Raw genomic sequence first — 18,383 nt, forward strand, 5'->3', positions numbered from 1 at the left:
TTTGGCCTTCTTTTTTAGGAGACTTCCAAAAGATTATTCTAAGATGACAAAATGCTGCAACAACAGAAAGAGAAAAAAAACCCTCAAAGTAATCTTTCTCCTAGTTATAATTACAGCAAGGAATTTCATATTATGTTGCTGCTCGTGATAAATATTCTGTAAGGGTTAGCTTCCTTTGTACAATTCTAGAACAGTGTTTCTCAATCTCAGGAGCTTCAAATTCAGAGGTGGTATTCAGCAGGTTCTGACCAGGTCTGGAGAACCAGTAGCAGAAATTTTGAGTACCGTAGTTTGGAAAACTGGTAAATACTGACTGGCGCCGCCCTCATCTATTCTCTGCCTCCCAAGTCCCAGCTGATCAGGAGGAAATGGGGATTTTGCAGTAACCTTCCCCTGCCACACCCACCAAGCCAGATCCACAGAACTGGTAGTAATTTTTTTTGAATCCCACTACTGTTCAAATTGTATGGACTTCAACTCCCAGAATTCTCCAGCCAGCATCCAATTCTGGGAATTGAATTCCACACATCTTAAAGTTGCTGAGGTTGAGAAATACTGTTCTAGATTGATATGCAGAATTATAGAAATGATTGTCAGAATATTTTTAGACCTAAAACCTATTTGGAATATATGTTAACAGAGCCCATTTGTCAGATTCCACAGGGGCGTGAAGGTAATTCTTTCATTCCACAAATTCAGTCTCAGGTGAACTAGTTTTACTAGTTTTATTGTATTATTGTTTTATTGTAGACCAAAAATAATCCTATTTATGCAGAAGTTCTGCTTATTTCAGAACAGAAATCAAGTGGGCTTCTTTTCCTTGGCTCCAGAATTTAAGTGGTTTCTCTTCTCCTTTTCAAAACTTTGGATTGTGACTAATTCCTGCTTTGCCAGCTTCTTTGTGTCATGTGAATCCATAAAATTGTGTTAACTGCATAAATCACAATTCACTTAATTTTGGTCAAAATAATCACAGTCAAAAATACTTGATGAAAACAGCAATTGGTGCGTTCACACATTTCATTTAGTTGAGATGTAGTTTGCTATTTTTTAAAAGTAAATGTACAGAATCTAAGTATTGTGGCTTATGTACTGCTGCTGTGATTTGATTAATAAACCATGACTCATAAATTTCAGACTTAGGCATCAGTAGATACACTGGCATTAAAACGACTAATTCAGCCTTGATAACAATGTGTTCAGTTGTCCACCTATTTGCATCTAACCATGGTACCAACTTATTTTTATTTTCTACTCCATCCTCATAATGTTTCCTTCATCTCATCTCCAGCAAATACCTCTATGCCTGTCAGCCATTGTTCATGATGCTTTTAAACACAGGTTTAGCACTATTCATTCTTTTGAATGCACCTGCTCCAAAACACTTTTGCAAAATTAAAATGCATGTTTAACTTGGCCACAAAAAAGAGCCCTTTCTGTTTTCCTGACTGGTTTCCATCATCATCTCAACATTTATACTGCAAAACTACCCAAGATATTAACCCTTCTTTCCTTAAAATATGTCAGCTGGTGTTGTGTTTGCTCTTCAGAATTAATTAGCCTCTCCCCCAACTCTTATTAGTCTTTCATATAACTAAAGTACCTGGCATTTCCTCCTAAAATGATAGTAATTGAATCCATTCTACTGATTGATTATGAAAATGGATATGATTGTTGTTATTTTCTCTTATAATATTTTGTTATTTCTGTTCAATTGTGTTTCACACATGTACACAGACTAGAGTTATAAACTTACAATTTCCTTAAATAAATGTATTTACACTGCTGTATAAATAAGATCTTTTTAAAAAATGTGGCAAGTCAACATTTGTCTAAATTTGTTAGGCATTGTCTAACAAATGTCTAAATTGAAACACACCACAAATAATGAGGATTCAGTGTGGAAAATATTGACCTGCCATAATCTAATTTCTCCATGGTCATAGAAGAAAAGCCAAGATAGAGGGGTTAAGAATAAGGCTGAATCTGGATGTTCTATTGAACTAAAAGCAATTTCCTTATATACTGTATATACATATTTGTATATACACCCTGTGGGGAGCTGGTTTTACACATGGATCCCCTTGAAATCATGACATAGATTAGTTATTACTTAAGACAGGTTGTTTTATATAAAGGACAAATGTAATCTGGATCTGAACAGTACTTTGATTCAGTTCAGATGTAGTATAGTGTGTATTAATTAGTTTGAGGCATACCCCAATTATTTTCCTCTTTCTGATTGCTAATTGTAGAAAAATGATTCACTTTTGAAAGCAATAAAAATTTACTTATTGCACTCATTAAAATGCAAATCAATTTATAACTTTTTTGAAATGCATTTTTTCTGGATTTTTTGTTGTTATTCTGTCTCTTACTGTTAAAATAAACCTACCATTAAAATTACAGACTGATCATTTCTTTGTCAGTGGGCAAACGTACAAAATCAGCAGGGGATCAAATACTTTTCCCCCCCTCACTGTAATTGGGAATTTAAAGAAATTTCAGAATGAAGTGTCCTTGGAAAGCAGACTGTAAGATCAAAATCTTTGTCTTGCATTCCAAAACCTTGAAGATACACTTTGATAGCCCAGGAATGGAAAATGCTATCTTGTTCTACAGGTTCTACAACCCTTATATTTAATATAGTGCAAAACCCAAACTCAGCCTTAGCCTTATTTAAATCAACTAATAGCCTTACAGAGTTGCATAATTTAATTTGCTAAAGACGGCCAATTTCTTGAAAAAAAGACATGATTACTTACCCTAAACGTCATTTGCACAATCGGTGTCTTCTAACCAAGAGTAACCCCGCATATCCAATCCCAAAGCCCACCTTGAGAAAGAATTCCCCGTCTTATTTGACGACCAGCAATCAAACCACATAGTCAGCGTCAAGCGTTCTCTTTTAATTTGTTGTGGATCACCACTCACACTGTGGCGGCTGCATTGCCAAAAATAAAAATCGCAGTGCAATTCGAGAATTGTTCCAGGTCCTCCAGTTTGCACGCTCAGCTCCCTCTCTGCTTAGGTTGGAGTGAACCCTCTCTGAGGTGAAGGAATTCTTCAACAACCAACAGCGCTCCCATGAATGAAAGGACAAACAGGGATTTCTTTTCCAAGGAAACAAGAACCAGGAACTTAATCTGGAATGCATGCATAATGTGATTCCCACAAAGCAGGACCTGTGAAGTGCAACAGGATAGATTTTTGCTTTTTAAGAGGGAACATTTGGGGGTGGCTGGGAATGCACTTGGCCCCAAGTGGCATATTTAAATTCTTAAAACCAGAAGAGTCCTCATTAGTTTGCCTTTTGTTAAAGAGTATGAACACTGATAACCTACCCTGAATAAATTCCGTTTGTCTCATGCTTCAAAACAATGCCTTTGACGCAAGAGACCACATGTTCCACCTATTTTTATGTAACGAAGCAATCACCTCTTAATCAATTCTATAATGCTTTGTATCTTAAGGGGGCACATTTGGGGGGGCAGCTGAGAATGCAGTTGGCCCTAAATGGCATGTTTAAATTCATAGTCAAAAGCTATCATGGATATTTTAAAATTGTATCAAGTTTGGTTGACACAAGACACACACACACAAAAAGCCAACCTCATAGATCCCTAAACAACACATAAATTACCTAGAATATTCCTATACTATTACACACTGTTCATGCTTCTCCACTACTACTCCTACTATTCCAACTAATACTCCCTGTGAGTACGGTTAGAGAAAAGCATACTGTAAGTTAGCATCCACCACTCTCTTAGAAAAATGAAATATTCTAGGACAGTGTTTTTCAACCTTTTTTGTGCAAAGGCACACTTTTTTCATGAAAAAAATCACGAGGCACACCACCATTAGAAAATGTTTAAAAAATTTAACTCTGTGCCTATATTGACTATATATAAAGTAATTTTCCCACGGCACACCTTACACTATGTCACGGCACACTAGTGTGCCACGGCACAGTGGTTGAAAAACACTGTTCTAGGAAATATTACAAAGGCAGAATATTATATTTCCCTAGATGAGAAATGGAGAAACATGTTTTTAGGCAGAAAACAGACTCACTCTTAATAGCCTCCTCCATCCTCAATAGCCCCACAGCAGATGTCCTTACTTAAGAGATAAAGAGATAGCTAGGTCTATTCATAGGCAAATGCCCTCACCCAAAATCCAACAAAGGTAGGATTAGCCCTCTACTAGAGGCGGGTTCCTACTGGTTCAGATAAATAGGTAGTAGCTTGGCAGCCTAGGTTGCTGGAATGGGCAGCGACCCAGGCCTGCCCCGCCCCCAAACCGGTTATCCTACAGTGGCGCCATCTTCTTTTTCAGTTCTGCGCATGCGCAGAATTTTCATTGCAAAAAAAAAATGTTTTCCTTTTATTTGCAAATGTGAAGTGAGTGAGCGCGCACAAAAGTTTTGCGTGCACTGAACTGGCAGTAATGCCAGCAGCAACACACCACTGCCCTCTACCTATCTCACCACATAGCACCAGAGAAGATTACATCACCCAGCAAGGCTCAACCAAGCCTGGGACTCAGGACAGCCTACTGAGTTGCCCCTGCATGGCCCCATGGGAGCCTGACAACCAATCAGAACACAAGCTCAAATTCAAAAGCCCAGAGAGGGTATAAAACTCAGGCATTCTCAGCATCTCTCCACATTTTTTCTTCTTCACTCAACATCTTCAAGGCATGTGATCCTGTCCACCATTAAAACCATCAGTGTCTTTCTCCCACTGAACCCAGAAGGAAATTTCTTCCAACATATTTTTCTAGCTGCTTTACTTCCAATCCACATACACAAGCATTTCCTTCCCTCCCCTACATACTAAACTCTTTCATAGCAAAGCTTTTATCTGCAACTTGGTTGTCTTCATGCTGGGGAAAGCGAACAAACACCAAAACTTTTTTTTTTCATTCAAATTTGCTAGAATTATTTCAGTATTTTCCTCCAAACTTGGCAACTTCTTTATTCTGAGAGTTGAAGTCCATACATCTTAAAACTGCTGAGGTTGAGAGTCACCGCATCAATCAAGACATTAAGCCATGGATTAGCCATAGCCAAAGCATCTGTGTATACAATCACAAACTACCCAAGCCCACTTGAACTGAATGTGTTGTGTAAAACCAGCCCAGCATTTCTCCAGTGCTGCTTGATTGCAGATTGCAGCTGAAGATACCGATTGGGGAATTCTGGAAGCTGAATACACATCTTAAGGTTGCCATGTTTGATAAATTCTGGATTACAGTACTTAAATACAGCTAATAAATTGTATTTACTTCCTTCTTGCCTATTAATTTAGCTTTCCATGTTTAAAAATTTAATCCTGGAGAGAATTTATATGGTTGCTAAGAGTCAACGTTGATTTGATGGCTCATAATCGATTAAATAAAAATTGCAATTGGGTGATAAGTTTTGGAAAACTGTTGCAGTGTAAGGTGTCTGCTTAAGGTTTTCACAGCTGTCTGGCTTCAGCATTTTCTTCTCTGGGCACCAGCTGGCCTTGCTTGTTATGCCCAGTCATTTTTGTAGATGGCATCTGATTTGAGAACCTCAGGATGCTGTATCTAATGGTCCCTAGTAAAATTTTAGAAATCGGGAGGGGGGGGGAGTTGTTAAATATCATCTACAGTAATGACTACCTATAATATTTTACATGCTGTTCCCCAGATGACTTATGAAGAGCAGACTAAGATATGAAAGGTTTAAAAGGGCAGTATGGTGAAAATTTAGATAAAGCATGTACATTTAATTCAGGCAATCCTCAACAAGTTTGTTTAGTGACTGTTTAAAGTTAAAACAGCACTAAAAAAAAGTGACTTATGCTGTTTTCCATACTGACTTGCTACATCCTCATGGTCGCATGATCAAAATTCAGTTGCTTGGCAACTGATTCATATTTATGATGGTTGCAGTGTCCCAGGATCATGTGATCACCTTCTGACAAGCAAAGTCAATGGGGAAGCCAGATTTATTTAACAACTGTATCACTAACTTAACTGCAGTGATTCGTGTAGCATCATAAAATGAGGCAAAATTAACTTAATTATATCTTAGCAACAGAAATTTTGGGCTCCACTGTGGTTGTTAAGTTAAGGACAAACCTGTACACATAACTCATAAAATTTAGATGTTCCTGATATCATTCAGTAAAGCTCAGATTGGCAAATAGGAATATTATTGACAATTCCAAGGAAAATGTAAGTGTGCAAAGATAGTCCAACATTCTACCTCCCCCATATTTTCACTGTTAGATCACTTCTTCATAAAAGTAAATCTGAGTATTGTAATGCAATAATTATGATTTGACCTAAATACAAAAATTTAAATTTCTGACCACTGTAAGGTTTATTGATGGTCCACAGATGAATTGAGTATTTTGACTATATAGATCTGGCTGACTGTTGTTTATGAATCATAAGTCTCTAACATGTTATTTCTGTATGCTGTGGCTTACAAATAAGAATTATGCAATTACATAATAAATTATCTAATATTTGAAACAGAAAGTACTTCTCAATTTTCAAACTTGGTAACTTTAAAATATACGGACCAGCTCTCAGAATTCCCCTAACCTGCTGGGAATTAAAGTCTATATATCTTAAAATTGCCAAGTTTGAAAAACATTGGTTTATCCAGTTCTAAAATTAAAATGTAAGAATTATCAGTATATTTCATCATATTTGGATGTGATGAACCGGGGTCTTGAGGCCGTTAAGGACTGGATGAGAGCTAACAAACTGGTACTCAACCCGGACAAGACCGAGTGGCTGTTGTGCTTCCCTCCCAACAATTTGGCCAACGTTCCATCACTCAGGCTGGGGGGGGTCAAAATTTATACCCCTCAGACAGGGTCCGCAACTTGGGAGTCCTCCTGGACCCACAGCTGACTTTTGACCACCATTTGTCAGCTGTGACCAGGGGGGCATTTGCCCAGGTTCGCCTGGTACGCCAGTTGCGGCCCTACCTGAATCGGGAGGCCCTCACAACAGTCACTCGAGCCCTTGTGATCTCTAGGCTGGAATACTGCAATGTGCTCTACATGGGGCTGCCCTTGAAGAGCATCCGGCGACTTCAGCTAGTCCAGAATGCGGCCGCGCAAGTGATCGTGGGCGCACCACGGTTCGCCCACATAACACCGATCCTCCGTGAGCTGCGCTGGCTACCTGTTGATCTCCGGGTGCGCTTCAAGGTGCTACTCACCATTCATAAAGCCCTCCATGGTAGTGGATCTGACTATTTGAGAGACCGCCTTCTGCCAATTACCTCCCTTCGTCCCATCAGATCGCATAGAGTAGGCCTCCTCCGAATTCCATCCGCCAGTCAGTGCCGACTGGCGACTACGCGGAGGAGAGCCTTCTCAGTTGCAGCTCCGACGCTTTGGAACGATCTCCCCATGGAGATTCGTACCCTCACCACCGTCCAGACCTTCCGCACAGCCCTCAAGATCTGGCTATCCCGTCAGGCCTGGGGATAAGACCCGAACTTCGCCCCACCCGAATGCTGAATGAATGTTGTGTTTTATCGGTTTATTTTTTATTCACATTTTTTTCTTTCTTGTGTTTTGTCTTACACTCCCTTCCCATTAATTGTAAGCCGCCCTGAGTCCCCTCAGGGAAAAGGGCGGCCTATAAATGTCAATAAAACAAACAAACAAATTTCTGAGGCTGAAGTTTTCTCATATTATATTTAGTAGAGAAGGCATTATAGAAGTGAATTAATGAAGAGGTAGTCACTTCATTACATAAAAATAGGTGGAACATATGGTCTCATGTCAAAGGTATTGTTTTGAAACACTGACATTTAATGAGACATAATGAAAGGCAACAGAATTTATCCATGATAGGTAATGAGGACTCTTCTGGTGACCATTTTAGTCCCCAGAATGCTTCTTATTCCCAATGTACCTTTTTTCTGGATTAACAGGCAGTATATCCATAAAGTATTGCGCTGCAGCTACCCAGTTTTGTTCCCCCTAGGCATATCACTGGAATTTATGTTCAACTCAAAATGATGAACAGAAATATTGTAGATGTGTTTGTACTTTATTTAATGCTTTTTCATTATAGTTATTCATTTTGGAATATAGTATTTGGATTGTGGCTACGGTTAATCTTTTTTGACCATCAAGCAAATTCAGTTTAGAAAAAGACATCCTAATTCATGTTGATGCTATTGCCTATTATTTTACATAAGACAAACGTTTGAATTAGTTTCCCAAAGTCAATTATTTATTGCCATTTCCTTTAAAACAGCCACTTTTCAGATATAGCCTTGAGTTCCCAGAATTCCCAGCAGTGAGGTTGGGAGGTTGAAAGGGAGAATGTGTGCCATACAAGGGTAACCTTTCATATAAATTCAGGTACTGTATCAATTGCCAGTACCGGGTCTCTGTGTACTGAATTCATGGAGTGGGACTTAAGTCACTTGAAATGCCCTTGTTGCTTTTTCAGAATTGCAACTGAATGTATATATTCAACCATGGAACATTCCTGAAAGATTTTGTTTGCTCAAGGTAAGAAAAGTGGGGATCAGCATTGAATGTTGTGACATCTTGTTAATATTTGTGGAAATGTTACAGAAATATGAAGAAATATTTTGCAGTTGAGTCTGTTAGCAGTTGATACAGAAGGGAAAGATCATCTTGACACGTGACATTAAAGTTGGTATGGTGCCTGGGTTGACACCACCACCCCGAACCTATGTTTAGTTTTTCTACTTTTGGATCTGGATAGTAGCACTTCCTCAGACAGACTTGATGTGTTTTTCATCTTTGAAATTGCTTTAACCCGTTAGCTGTCCATTTATGAACAGCCTCAGAAATGAACTAAATAAATAATCCTCCCTCCCCATATTGCAAAATGTGGATTGAGTCCAATTGTCCAGGAAAAATGTCAGTAGATGATGCATTTTGTAATATTTTGCATTCTTAACAATAAATTAAGAGAACAAATTCTTAACTGTTACAGATAAAGTAATGCATCCCATGCCGCTAGTGTTACCAGTGATCATTATTTATCAAAGACTGACAGGCAATTTAAAACTTCTTTTCCAGTTTCATAATTTTTTTATTCTCGGATCATATACAATTACAATCTGAAATAACACAAGTGAAATAATCCTAAAATTGGATGATCATTCTACTTTCCCAATCACAAGAAGTTATTGCCACAATTCTTCATGCTTCATGCTTTCTTGTCAGATGGAAAACTGATTACAAAGACATGTCGGAGAGCTTTTAGATGTTAAAAGAAAATTTTACTGGCGATTTATCTCAGTGATGGAGGTAGATTTGATCCTCCAGAGTTTAATTAAGATAAACCTGTGGATTTGAAGGAAAAAATAGAACATATAAGTATTAACAATCAAAAAGAACTCACTACGGGATCCAGAAAATCACATTTAAGTTCCCTGACCTTTCCCCACCACATTTAAGTACTATCATAGCCCCATTTTTCCTCCACTTTTTACCCCAGTACAATATTACTTTTAATTATTTCATCAGAATTCTAAAATGAGTTAGTAGAAGCTGGATACTAAATTCCACCTGAAGATTTTTACTACAGATTTCCACCAAGTTGTGTATTCATGTGGTGTACTACCTTGATCAAACACAGATATGACTTTACTTTAATGCATTATGTATTTGCATTTCATCAGGAAAAAATGAGGTCAACCGATAGCCAATACTAGACCACTACCAATAACTGGGTATCTTCAAAATGCCCCTTATCATGAAGCTTAGATTATGCACTATGTTAGGAATGTCTGACAAAGCTGGAATTAACCGCTTGCCAGAAGGCACACAAAAAATGAAAACCTTAAGTTTTCAAGATAAACTGGCATGCAATTATAGAAAATGTATTAAATTGTCATCCTAAATGGAATAGTGAATTTCAATTATCACTGTAAGTAAGCAATGTTTAATGTTCTGTATGAATAAAGTTAAAAAGATTAAATGTTTTTCCTAACATTGTAACTATCACTCTCAAAAATCCTCCAGCAATGATTCATAACAATGCCTAAACGAGTTGTCCTCTTTCTCATGATTCGAAAAAAAAGTCTGCTTCCAATTTCCAAAGGAAGCCACAGAAGTTACATACCATTTGCAAATCGGCATTGCTTCAGCACCTCGCTGAACCCTTCACATAGCTTCAGATCAGCCTGGTTCTGAGCACACTCCAAGAACTGCTTCATCTCATACTGGCAAGCCGTGTATTGGGACTGCTGCATAGCAGGCTGGGCTGGCTGAGGCTCCTAAAGAGGAAATGCAAGCAATGAGGCTGACAATTGGAAGAGAGAGAACAACAGATCCTGATAAGAAAGTCCAACCAGGACCTCTTCTTGTACAAACTGCAAAAATGGGGCAAATTCACATACACAAATTGTGGAATTCCATAATTTGTGGAATTTTCAGCCCTGCTGACAATTTCATATAACTCCTTTCCTAATCAGCAGGCTTTATCCTCCAATTTCTTCAAGTAAAATATCTCAAGTATTCCGTAACATTATGCTAATAGCAGCAGCCTGAAAGAGATAATAGATCTTTTGTCTTGTGGAACACTATGAAATGTACTCTTCAAACAAGTGTAGCACTTCATGTTAAAATATCATTTTTAAAAGCACCACATCTTCCCCTTTTTGTTCTCCTTATTTGGTTCACAATCTTATTTAACAAACATGTTTTAAAAAAAGAATAACATATTTTACCTGGTAAGTGATGTCAGGTCTTGCAGCTTCAGAGCTTCCACCCCCAAAGCCGCCAGTCATGGCATGTCCTAGAGTATGGCCCACAGCAGAACCTACAGCGACACCTGCAGCTGTGGTAGCCATCTGGGCCATCAGGCCAGGCTGCTTGGGGGCAGGAGACCCCACTGCTGAAGCAGGGGCTGGAGCTGGGACAGGAGCACGCGCAGCCATGGGTGGAGCTGATCGCATTGGTGCACGGCTATGAAAAGAAAGGGAGAAAAGAATTAAAATTCACATACTATATAATTCCAAATGCCAGCTTCTTTCACCTTTGAAGATTACTGAAGACACCTCTCTGCAGTATCTCTTGTATATTTTCATGAACTGCTGCCACATTTCAACCTACTTTTTTTTTTTTTTGCTTATATTCCATTTTTAATTCAGGAGCTCAAGAGGCATACAGGTAGTCCATGTCTTACAACCATTCATTTAGTGACCGAAGTTACAATAGCACTGAAAAAGTGACCCATGACTGTTTTTCACACTTATGATTGCAGCATCCATGTGGTCACATGATCAAAATCAAGGCAGTTGCCAACTGACTGCATGATTCACTTAACAACTGCAATGATTCTTTTAACAACTGTAGCAATAGTCATAGGACAAAACTTACTTAAAACTGCTTTGCTTAACAAAAAAATTTTTGCGCTCAATTGTGGTTGTAAGCTGAGGACAACCTGTATTTGCCACTCTTTGCTACCGTATTTTTCGGAGTATAAGACGCACCAAGGTTTTGAACAGGCTTTTTTTTTAAAAAAGTAGGTAGGTAGATAGAGGGATAGAGAGAGAGAAATAGAAAGAGAAATACAGTAGATAAGTTTGGAGAGAGAAAGGGAGAGAGAAATACAGTAGATAGGTAGGGAGAGTAGGTAGGTAGGTAGATAGAGGGAGGAAGGGAGGTAGGGAGAGGGAGAGAGAGAGAGATGCAGTAGATAGATAGGGAGAGAGAGAGAGGTAGGTAGATGTTTCCAGGTGTATTTATCCATGTGCTGGACAAAGAAATCACTGACAATCTGCAGCACCTAAGACTTTGTTTCTGCTGGCACAGGACTTGATCAATCTAATTCTCATCAATCACTTTAACTAAAGAGCTTCCCAAAAGGAAAGAAAAGTTTTTGCACTCTACAAACCACCTAAAAACGGTTCATTTTTTCGCGAAAACGGGCCTGTTCCCCCCTCCCAAAAAAGGATGAATAGCTTTGGGGGGGCTTGCAGAAAACGGGCCCGTTTTTTTGTCAAAACAATTGCATTCATAGCCTTATGGAGGCTTATAGAGTGCTGCTGGGGGCGCGGGAGGGAAAAAACGGCCCATTTTCTGTTCATTTCTTCTCTCCCCAGTCCCCAGGAGCTCTCTGAAAGCCTCCATAAGGGTATGCACGGCCATTTTGGTGAAGGGGCGGGGCTTCGGAAGGCAAAAAATGCTGCATTCTATGTATAAGACACACCCAGATTTTCAGCCTCTTTTTTGAGGAAAAAAGGTGCAATTTTTACTCCGAAAAATACAGTATTTTTCCCTACAGCAACCACCCTGTGAGGTAATCTGAGCTGGAAAAGGTCATGTTTCAGAACATACAGTCTGAAAGGACAAAATGAAGCAAACTTGTGGTTGGCCAATGCATTCTGAGAACACAGAGCCAGTATAATAAATTTGGGAACAGTACAATGAAATTCCAGTTGAAATTGGGAATTATTTTCTGAGTGCCAACCACATTCTCACAGACTTTATCAACAGATAAGTAAATAATTGAGGAATCAGACAATACCGCTGTATCTTCTTGGTGTCCTGCACCATTACAACATATAAGAGACTCTGAAGCACTATAAACAGGAATATTTATGTCTGTTTTGTTCATGCTTTGGCTTCTCTTTCTCTCAAAAAGCCTGAGCAGATGAAAATTAAACTTTAATATAACGTGTTACCATTACCCTTATATTCAGATGAATCTACTTGTATCAGTCATACAATGTGCCTGCCCCCATAGGGCACATGTTTTCAGACATGCTGTCTGAACCATCTTAAGGCACACTAATCTACTAAAAGGGACACATTTTTCATAGGTAAGATGAAGACCTCTTGTTCACAGAATAAGGTTAGAGTTGACTCGTTGGAAGAATCTGATTTTCTTCTTGTCAAAGAAAAGGAACATTGATTTTCCCTACTGTAACGTTTAACTGAACTGTCAACATAACAAATTACAAAGCTGTGACTCTGCTAGATAAGTTAAATATTCACATATATTTTATCTAATCTACACTGCCCAGAAGACAGAAAAACACAGTTATGGCTGATCTTTGGCAAAACTAGCTGACAGTCATTTTGTCTGTCTTTTAAAGCTTGTTTAATGAGATAAAAAACCATGATAGAAAATAAAAGCTACATTTAACAGGTCCACACACAAACCCCTCTGAATCATATATAGAAAGTGGGAAGATGCAATTTAAGGTACAATGTATATTGCAATTTACAACTGCATTTTTATAATTTGTATTTACAATTGTCTCTTTTATAAAACATGGAACTGCTGCTTTTGAACTAAATTATGACATTTGACACATCTAATCAATGCAGGGAAGACCATGCTTCCCAGGATAAACCTACAGTCAGTAAGATTTTAGACAACTAGAATGTTTAAGCATAAATTATATCTGTACAGTTTTGGATATCGTATCTCTGAAAGGATATCAATGGATTACAAGAGGTTTAGAGGAAGGTAACAAAAATTAAATGGGGATTTGAGATCATGTTCTCTATGGTCATGCAGATGTTCACTTTGGAGCACAGATGACTGACAGGAGACATATTAATGGTTAGTTACATAAAAAGGCTGCTATAAAGATAGTGAAGAAGTCTTTTCTATTATGACAGAAACTAGGACAAAAATATTGGATTTAAGTTGTGACTATCTTGATGCTGTTTAAACATCAAGAAAAAACATTTTGATGGTAAGTTCTATACAATGCTAGAACAATCTACTCGTGGAATTTATGGGATGTCGATCTTGCCAGCACTCAAGGGTAATTGGTTTTTCTGTGCATTGCAGCAGGCTGGACTAGATTATCTTTCCGGTATCTTCCAATTCAATTTCCATGTTTCCATGATTTAACCTTTTTAAATACTTTTAGGTTGAATGATTTGAACCTTCATTTACATGTTGTTTTTCATTTTGGGGAGAACCTCCTGTAGTCCGTATGGCAAGATTTGATTCATTCCAACCTTTGCCTACCCCAAATTTTCATTTTGACTGAAGAAGTTACTTGGATGAGTAACAAAACGTTACTTACCGTATATACTCGAGTATAAGCCGACCCGAATATAAGCCGAGGCACCTAATTTTACCCCAAAAAGCTGGAAAAGTTATTGACTCGAGTATAAGCCTAGGGTGGGAAATGCAGCAGCTACCGGTAAATTTCAAAAATAAAAATAGATACCAATAATGTTTTTGAATATTTATTTCCTCCCCTGGAGTGGGGAGGAATTGGGGATTTCATAGTATCCTTCCCCTGGAGTGGGGAGGATTTGGGGGATTTCATAGTATCCTACCCCTGGAGTGGGGAGGATTTGGGGGATTTCATAGTATCCTACCCCTGGAGTGGGGAGGATTTGGGGGATTTCATAGTATCCTACCCCTGGAGTGGGGAGGATTTGGGGGATTTCATAGTATCCTACCCCTGGAGTGGGGAGGATTTGGGGGATTTCATAGTATCCTACCCCTGTAGTGGGGAGGGAATGTGGATTTCATAGTATCCTACCCCTGGAGTGGGGAGGATTTGGGGGATTTCATAGTATCCTTCCCCTGGAGTGGGGAGGATTTGGGGGATTTCATAGTATCCTACCCCTGGAGTGGGGAGGGAATGTGGATTTCATAGTATCCTACCCCTGGAGTGGGGAGGGAATGTGGATTTCATAGTATCCTACCCCTGGAGTGGGGAGGATTTGGGGGATTTCATAGTATCCTTCCCCTGGAGTGGGGAGGATTTGGGGGATTTCATAGTATCCTACCCCTGGAGTGGGGAGGATTTGGGGGATTTCATAGTATCCTTCCCCTGGAGTGGGGAGGATTTGGGGGATTTCATAGTATCCTACCCCTGGAGTGGGGAGGATTTGGGGGATTTCATAGTATCCTACCCCTGGAGTGGGGAGGATTTGGGGGATTTCATAGTATCCTACCCCTGTAGTGGGGAGGGAATGTGGATTTCATAGTATCCTACCCCTGGAGTGGGGAGGATTTGGGGGATTTCATAGTATCCTTCCCCTGGAGTGGGGAGGATTTGGGGGATTTCATAGTATCCTACCCCTGGAGTGGGGAGGGAATGTGGATTTCATAGTATCCTACCCCTGGAGTGGGGAGGATTTGGGGGATTTCATAGTATCCTACCCCTGGAGTGGGGAGGATTTGGGGGATTTCATAGTATCCTTCCCCTGGAGTGGGGAGGATTTGGGGGATTTCATAGTATCCTACCCCTGGAGTGGGGAGGGAATGTGGATTTCATAGTATCCTACCCCTGGAGTGGGGAGGATTTGGGGGATTTCATAGTATCCTACCCCTGGAGTGGGGAGGATTTGGGGGATTTCATAGTATCCTTCCCCTGGAGTGGGGAGGATTTGGGGGATTTCATAGTATCCTACCCCTGGAGTGGGGAGGATTTGGGGGATTTCATAGTATCCTACCCCTGTAGTGGGGAGGGAATGTGGATTTCATAGTATCCTACCCCTGGAGTGGGGAGGATTTGGGGGATTTCATAGTATCCTTCCCCTGGAGTGGGGAGGATTTGGGGGATTTCATAGTATCCTACCCCTGGAGTGGGGAGGATTTGGGGGATTTCATAGTATCCTTCCCCTGGAGTGGGGAGGATTTGGGGGATTTCATAGTATCCTACCCCTGGAGTGGGGAGGATTTGGGGGATTTCATAGTATCCTTCCCCTGGAGTGGGGAGGATTTGGGGGATTTCATAGTATCCTTCCCCTGGAGTGGGGAGGATTTGGGGGATTTCATAGTATCCTTCCCCTGGAGTGGGGAGGATTTGGGGGATTTCATAGTATCCTTCCCCTGGAGTGGGGAGGATTTGGGGGATTTCATAGTATACTAAGTCAGAAATAACATTGCTGGGTAGCCAGGAGTGTGTCTCAGTCACTTAAACCTCATACATAAATCATTGTACGAGGCGCTCGACGGCGCCTCTTACCTGCCGCGGGTCCCACCAAGACCGGCCAGAGGCACAGCAAGCTCCGGAACCAGAGCGGGAGCCTCCGCCGCATGGCTCAGCTCCGCCAGGGACGCATCCGGCAAGGGGAAAGCGGGGTCCCCTCTCGCGCAGCGGGTGGAGGGCGCGGGGCGGCGGCAGGGCTGGGCTGCCTCCGGGTCCTGCCTCCCGGAGCCCTGGGGCGGCCGCGGGAGTCCGTGGGCGGCGGGGCTCGCTCGGCTTCCAGCAGGGAGGAGAAGGGGGGCTTCCCGGAGCCGCGCGCTCGGCAAGCTCGCCGCTCAACTCAGCGCCAGCGCGCCTTCATCTCCGAGCGCCCAGCGGAAGGGCCAAGCCGCTCGCCTCGGAGCCGCTGGAGCTGGGACGCCGCCTCCGCCGCGGAATTTGCTCCAACTCAGCCGCTCCGGCCCATTGTCAGCCGGCTGGTCCCTGCCTTCCCTCCCCTCCTCTCTCTAGCTTAAAGAGACACCGACTTGCCTCGGCTGGAGGCCGGGCACGGGGAGGAGTTGGCGCCAGCCCGGGGAGGGGGCTGCGAGCGGGCGGGCGGGGGGACGGGAGGTAAAAGGCTGGATGGGTTTGGTTGCCAAACCGAGGCGGCTCGCTCGGGGCTCTTCCCTCTCTCCCCACGGGTGGGCAGCGGCCGGAGTTCCCACAAATGCCGCTCCCCGCATTTTTCTGGACGGGGTCTCGCAGAAAGGAATCCCCTCCTCCTCCAACAGGCAACAGCACTGCCGGATCCAGTTGTAGACTCGAGTATAAGCCGAGTCGGCTTTTTTCAGCCCAAAAAGTGGGCTGAAAAACTCGGCTTATACTCGAGTATATACGGTACTTTGAATAAACTTTGATCCAGTTACTATGATTTAACCTTTTTAGATACTTTTGGCCTAGATGATTGAGTCTTTATTTCCATATTCCAATTCCATTCTATACACATCCATGGTATTATCTTGCAGCCCACCTCTTCCTTTTAACTGTGCCTCGCATTTTTGTTTTTTGTTCATTTCACTCCTCTTGACCAACTATTCCTATTGCATACCATGGTACCCAATGAAATAAATTGACTCCACTTTCAGTCCTCAAACCTCAACTCACTAAATGTGAGTCAACCAACACCCCCCCCAAAAAAAGTTTGTTATGTGAGAGCACTGAAGTTCATGAAGAAGAGGCATGTTTGTTGCCTTGAACTACATGAGAGAGCCAATTTGATGTAGTGATGGCCATGCTTGGGTAGAAACCAGAAAGCTGCGAGTTCTAGGCCTCCCATAGACTTAAAAGCCGCCTGGCTGACTTTGGGCCAGTCTCTTTCAGCCCAGTCTACCTCTCAGGGTTGGGGAAAATATGAGACATCAGCATATACATTTTAGAAAGGAATTTAATAATAAACTATGTTTGCCACCTTAAATTATATAACAACAACAGTGATACCTATTGTCATCGGGGCACTTGGTACTATGCCCAAGAATTTTATAAAAGACATCAAGAAATTGTAGCTTCCTGCAATAACACCAGTGGAACTGCAAAAAACTGTGCTACTTGTATATCTTAAGAAGATTGTACATCTTAAGAAGGCATTTGGTTGAAACCTAGGACGCTGGTAGCAACCCATATCAACCATTAGCACAGCCAATGGTATTTGTGATACGTTTTTGAATGTTCAGTTGACTGAGTTTCATGTTTAATGAATAAATAATAATAATGGTTGATACCTAGGATGCTGGCAGCAACCCATATCAACCATTAGCACCAAGCAATAGTATTTGTGATATGTTTTTGAATGTTCAGTTGACGGAGTTTCATGTTTAATGAATAAAGCATAATAACAATCTAAAAAACTCTCCCTCGTGCAATCGGCACTTTCCTTTTTTAAATTCTGCCTGCCACGTTCTTTCCTCAGCCTCTCTGAGGAGCTCAACCTCCAAGGATGCTCCTCCCAGCCCTCTCAAAGCAGCCGCCTCATCTGCTTTACCTGACGAGCCGCCGCCGCCGCTCCGGGTCACGTGGCCCCTCAGCCGTGATAAGGCAAATGACAGCCTGCGTCTGCCCCTCCCCCTCTCAACGACTTTACAACGCATTCCCATCCGAAATCCACCCCCTTCCCTCGGGGGGTGGGGTGTCACCCCATTCCCTCGGCTGCCCTCCAGTCGTGTCCGGATTTTTCAAGCCCGGATTCGGTCCCCCTCGACTGCATGCTACCTCCTTTACCTGGCGGGTGGCGCCATCCGGGACGTTCGGCTTCGGCTTCCCCTCGGCATGATTGATTCGCGGACGAAAGCTCAACTTTACTTCCCCCGCAGCGGCTTCTCCTCCTGGTCGACGGCAGCTCCCTCCCTTTTCTCCTCACCGAGACGTCCTCCGCGTTTTGCGATGTTTCTTTTTCCACTTCCGCCCCAAATTACCACTTCCTCCAGGCCCAAGGTCACCG

At 41.6% G+C, this 18,383-nt stretch overlaps 1 protein-coding gene across 1 annotated transcript; it reads right to left on the bottom strand.

Annotated features, from left to right (window-relative positions):
* Positions 1-9,057: 9,057 nt before the first annotated feature.
* CHCHD2 (coiled-coil-helix-coiled-coil-helix domain containing 2) lies at positions 9,058-18,383 on the bottom strand. The gene is made up of 4 exons (XM_032216675.1): positions 18,164-18,383; positions 10,724-10,961; positions 10,117-10,270; positions 9,058-9,335 (listed from the first exon to the last, which is right to left on the bottom strand). The coding sequence occupies exons 1-4, from the start codon at positions 18,211-18,213 to the stop codon at positions 9,325-9,327; spliced, it is 453 nt and encodes a 150-aa protein (XP_032072566.1). The 5' UTR covers positions 18,214-18,383; the 3' UTR covers positions 9,058-9,324.

The sequence above is a fragment of the Thamnophis elegans genome, chromosome 4 (genome assembly GCF_009769535.1).
Source record: "Thamnophis elegans isolate rThaEle1 chromosome 4, rThaEle1.pri, whole genome shotgun sequence".
NCBI classification, from domain to species: domain Eukaryota; kingdom Metazoa; phylum Chordata; class Lepidosauria; order Squamata; family Colubridae; genus Thamnophis; species Thamnophis elegans.

Coding starts and splice junctions, on each gene's coding strand:
- CHCHD2 (XM_032216675.1), bottom strand. CDS start 18,213: ATGCCGAGGGGAAGCCGAAGCCGAACGTCCCGGATGGCGCCACCCGCC. Junction 10,962..18,163: donor CGGATGGCGCCACCCGCCAG/GTAAAGGAGGTA, acceptor TTCTTTTCATAG/CCGTGCACCAATGCGATCAG. Junction 10,271..10,723: donor GACCTGACATCACTTACCAG/GTAAAATATGTT, acceptor TTTCCTCTTTAG/GAGCCTCAGCCAGCCCAGCC.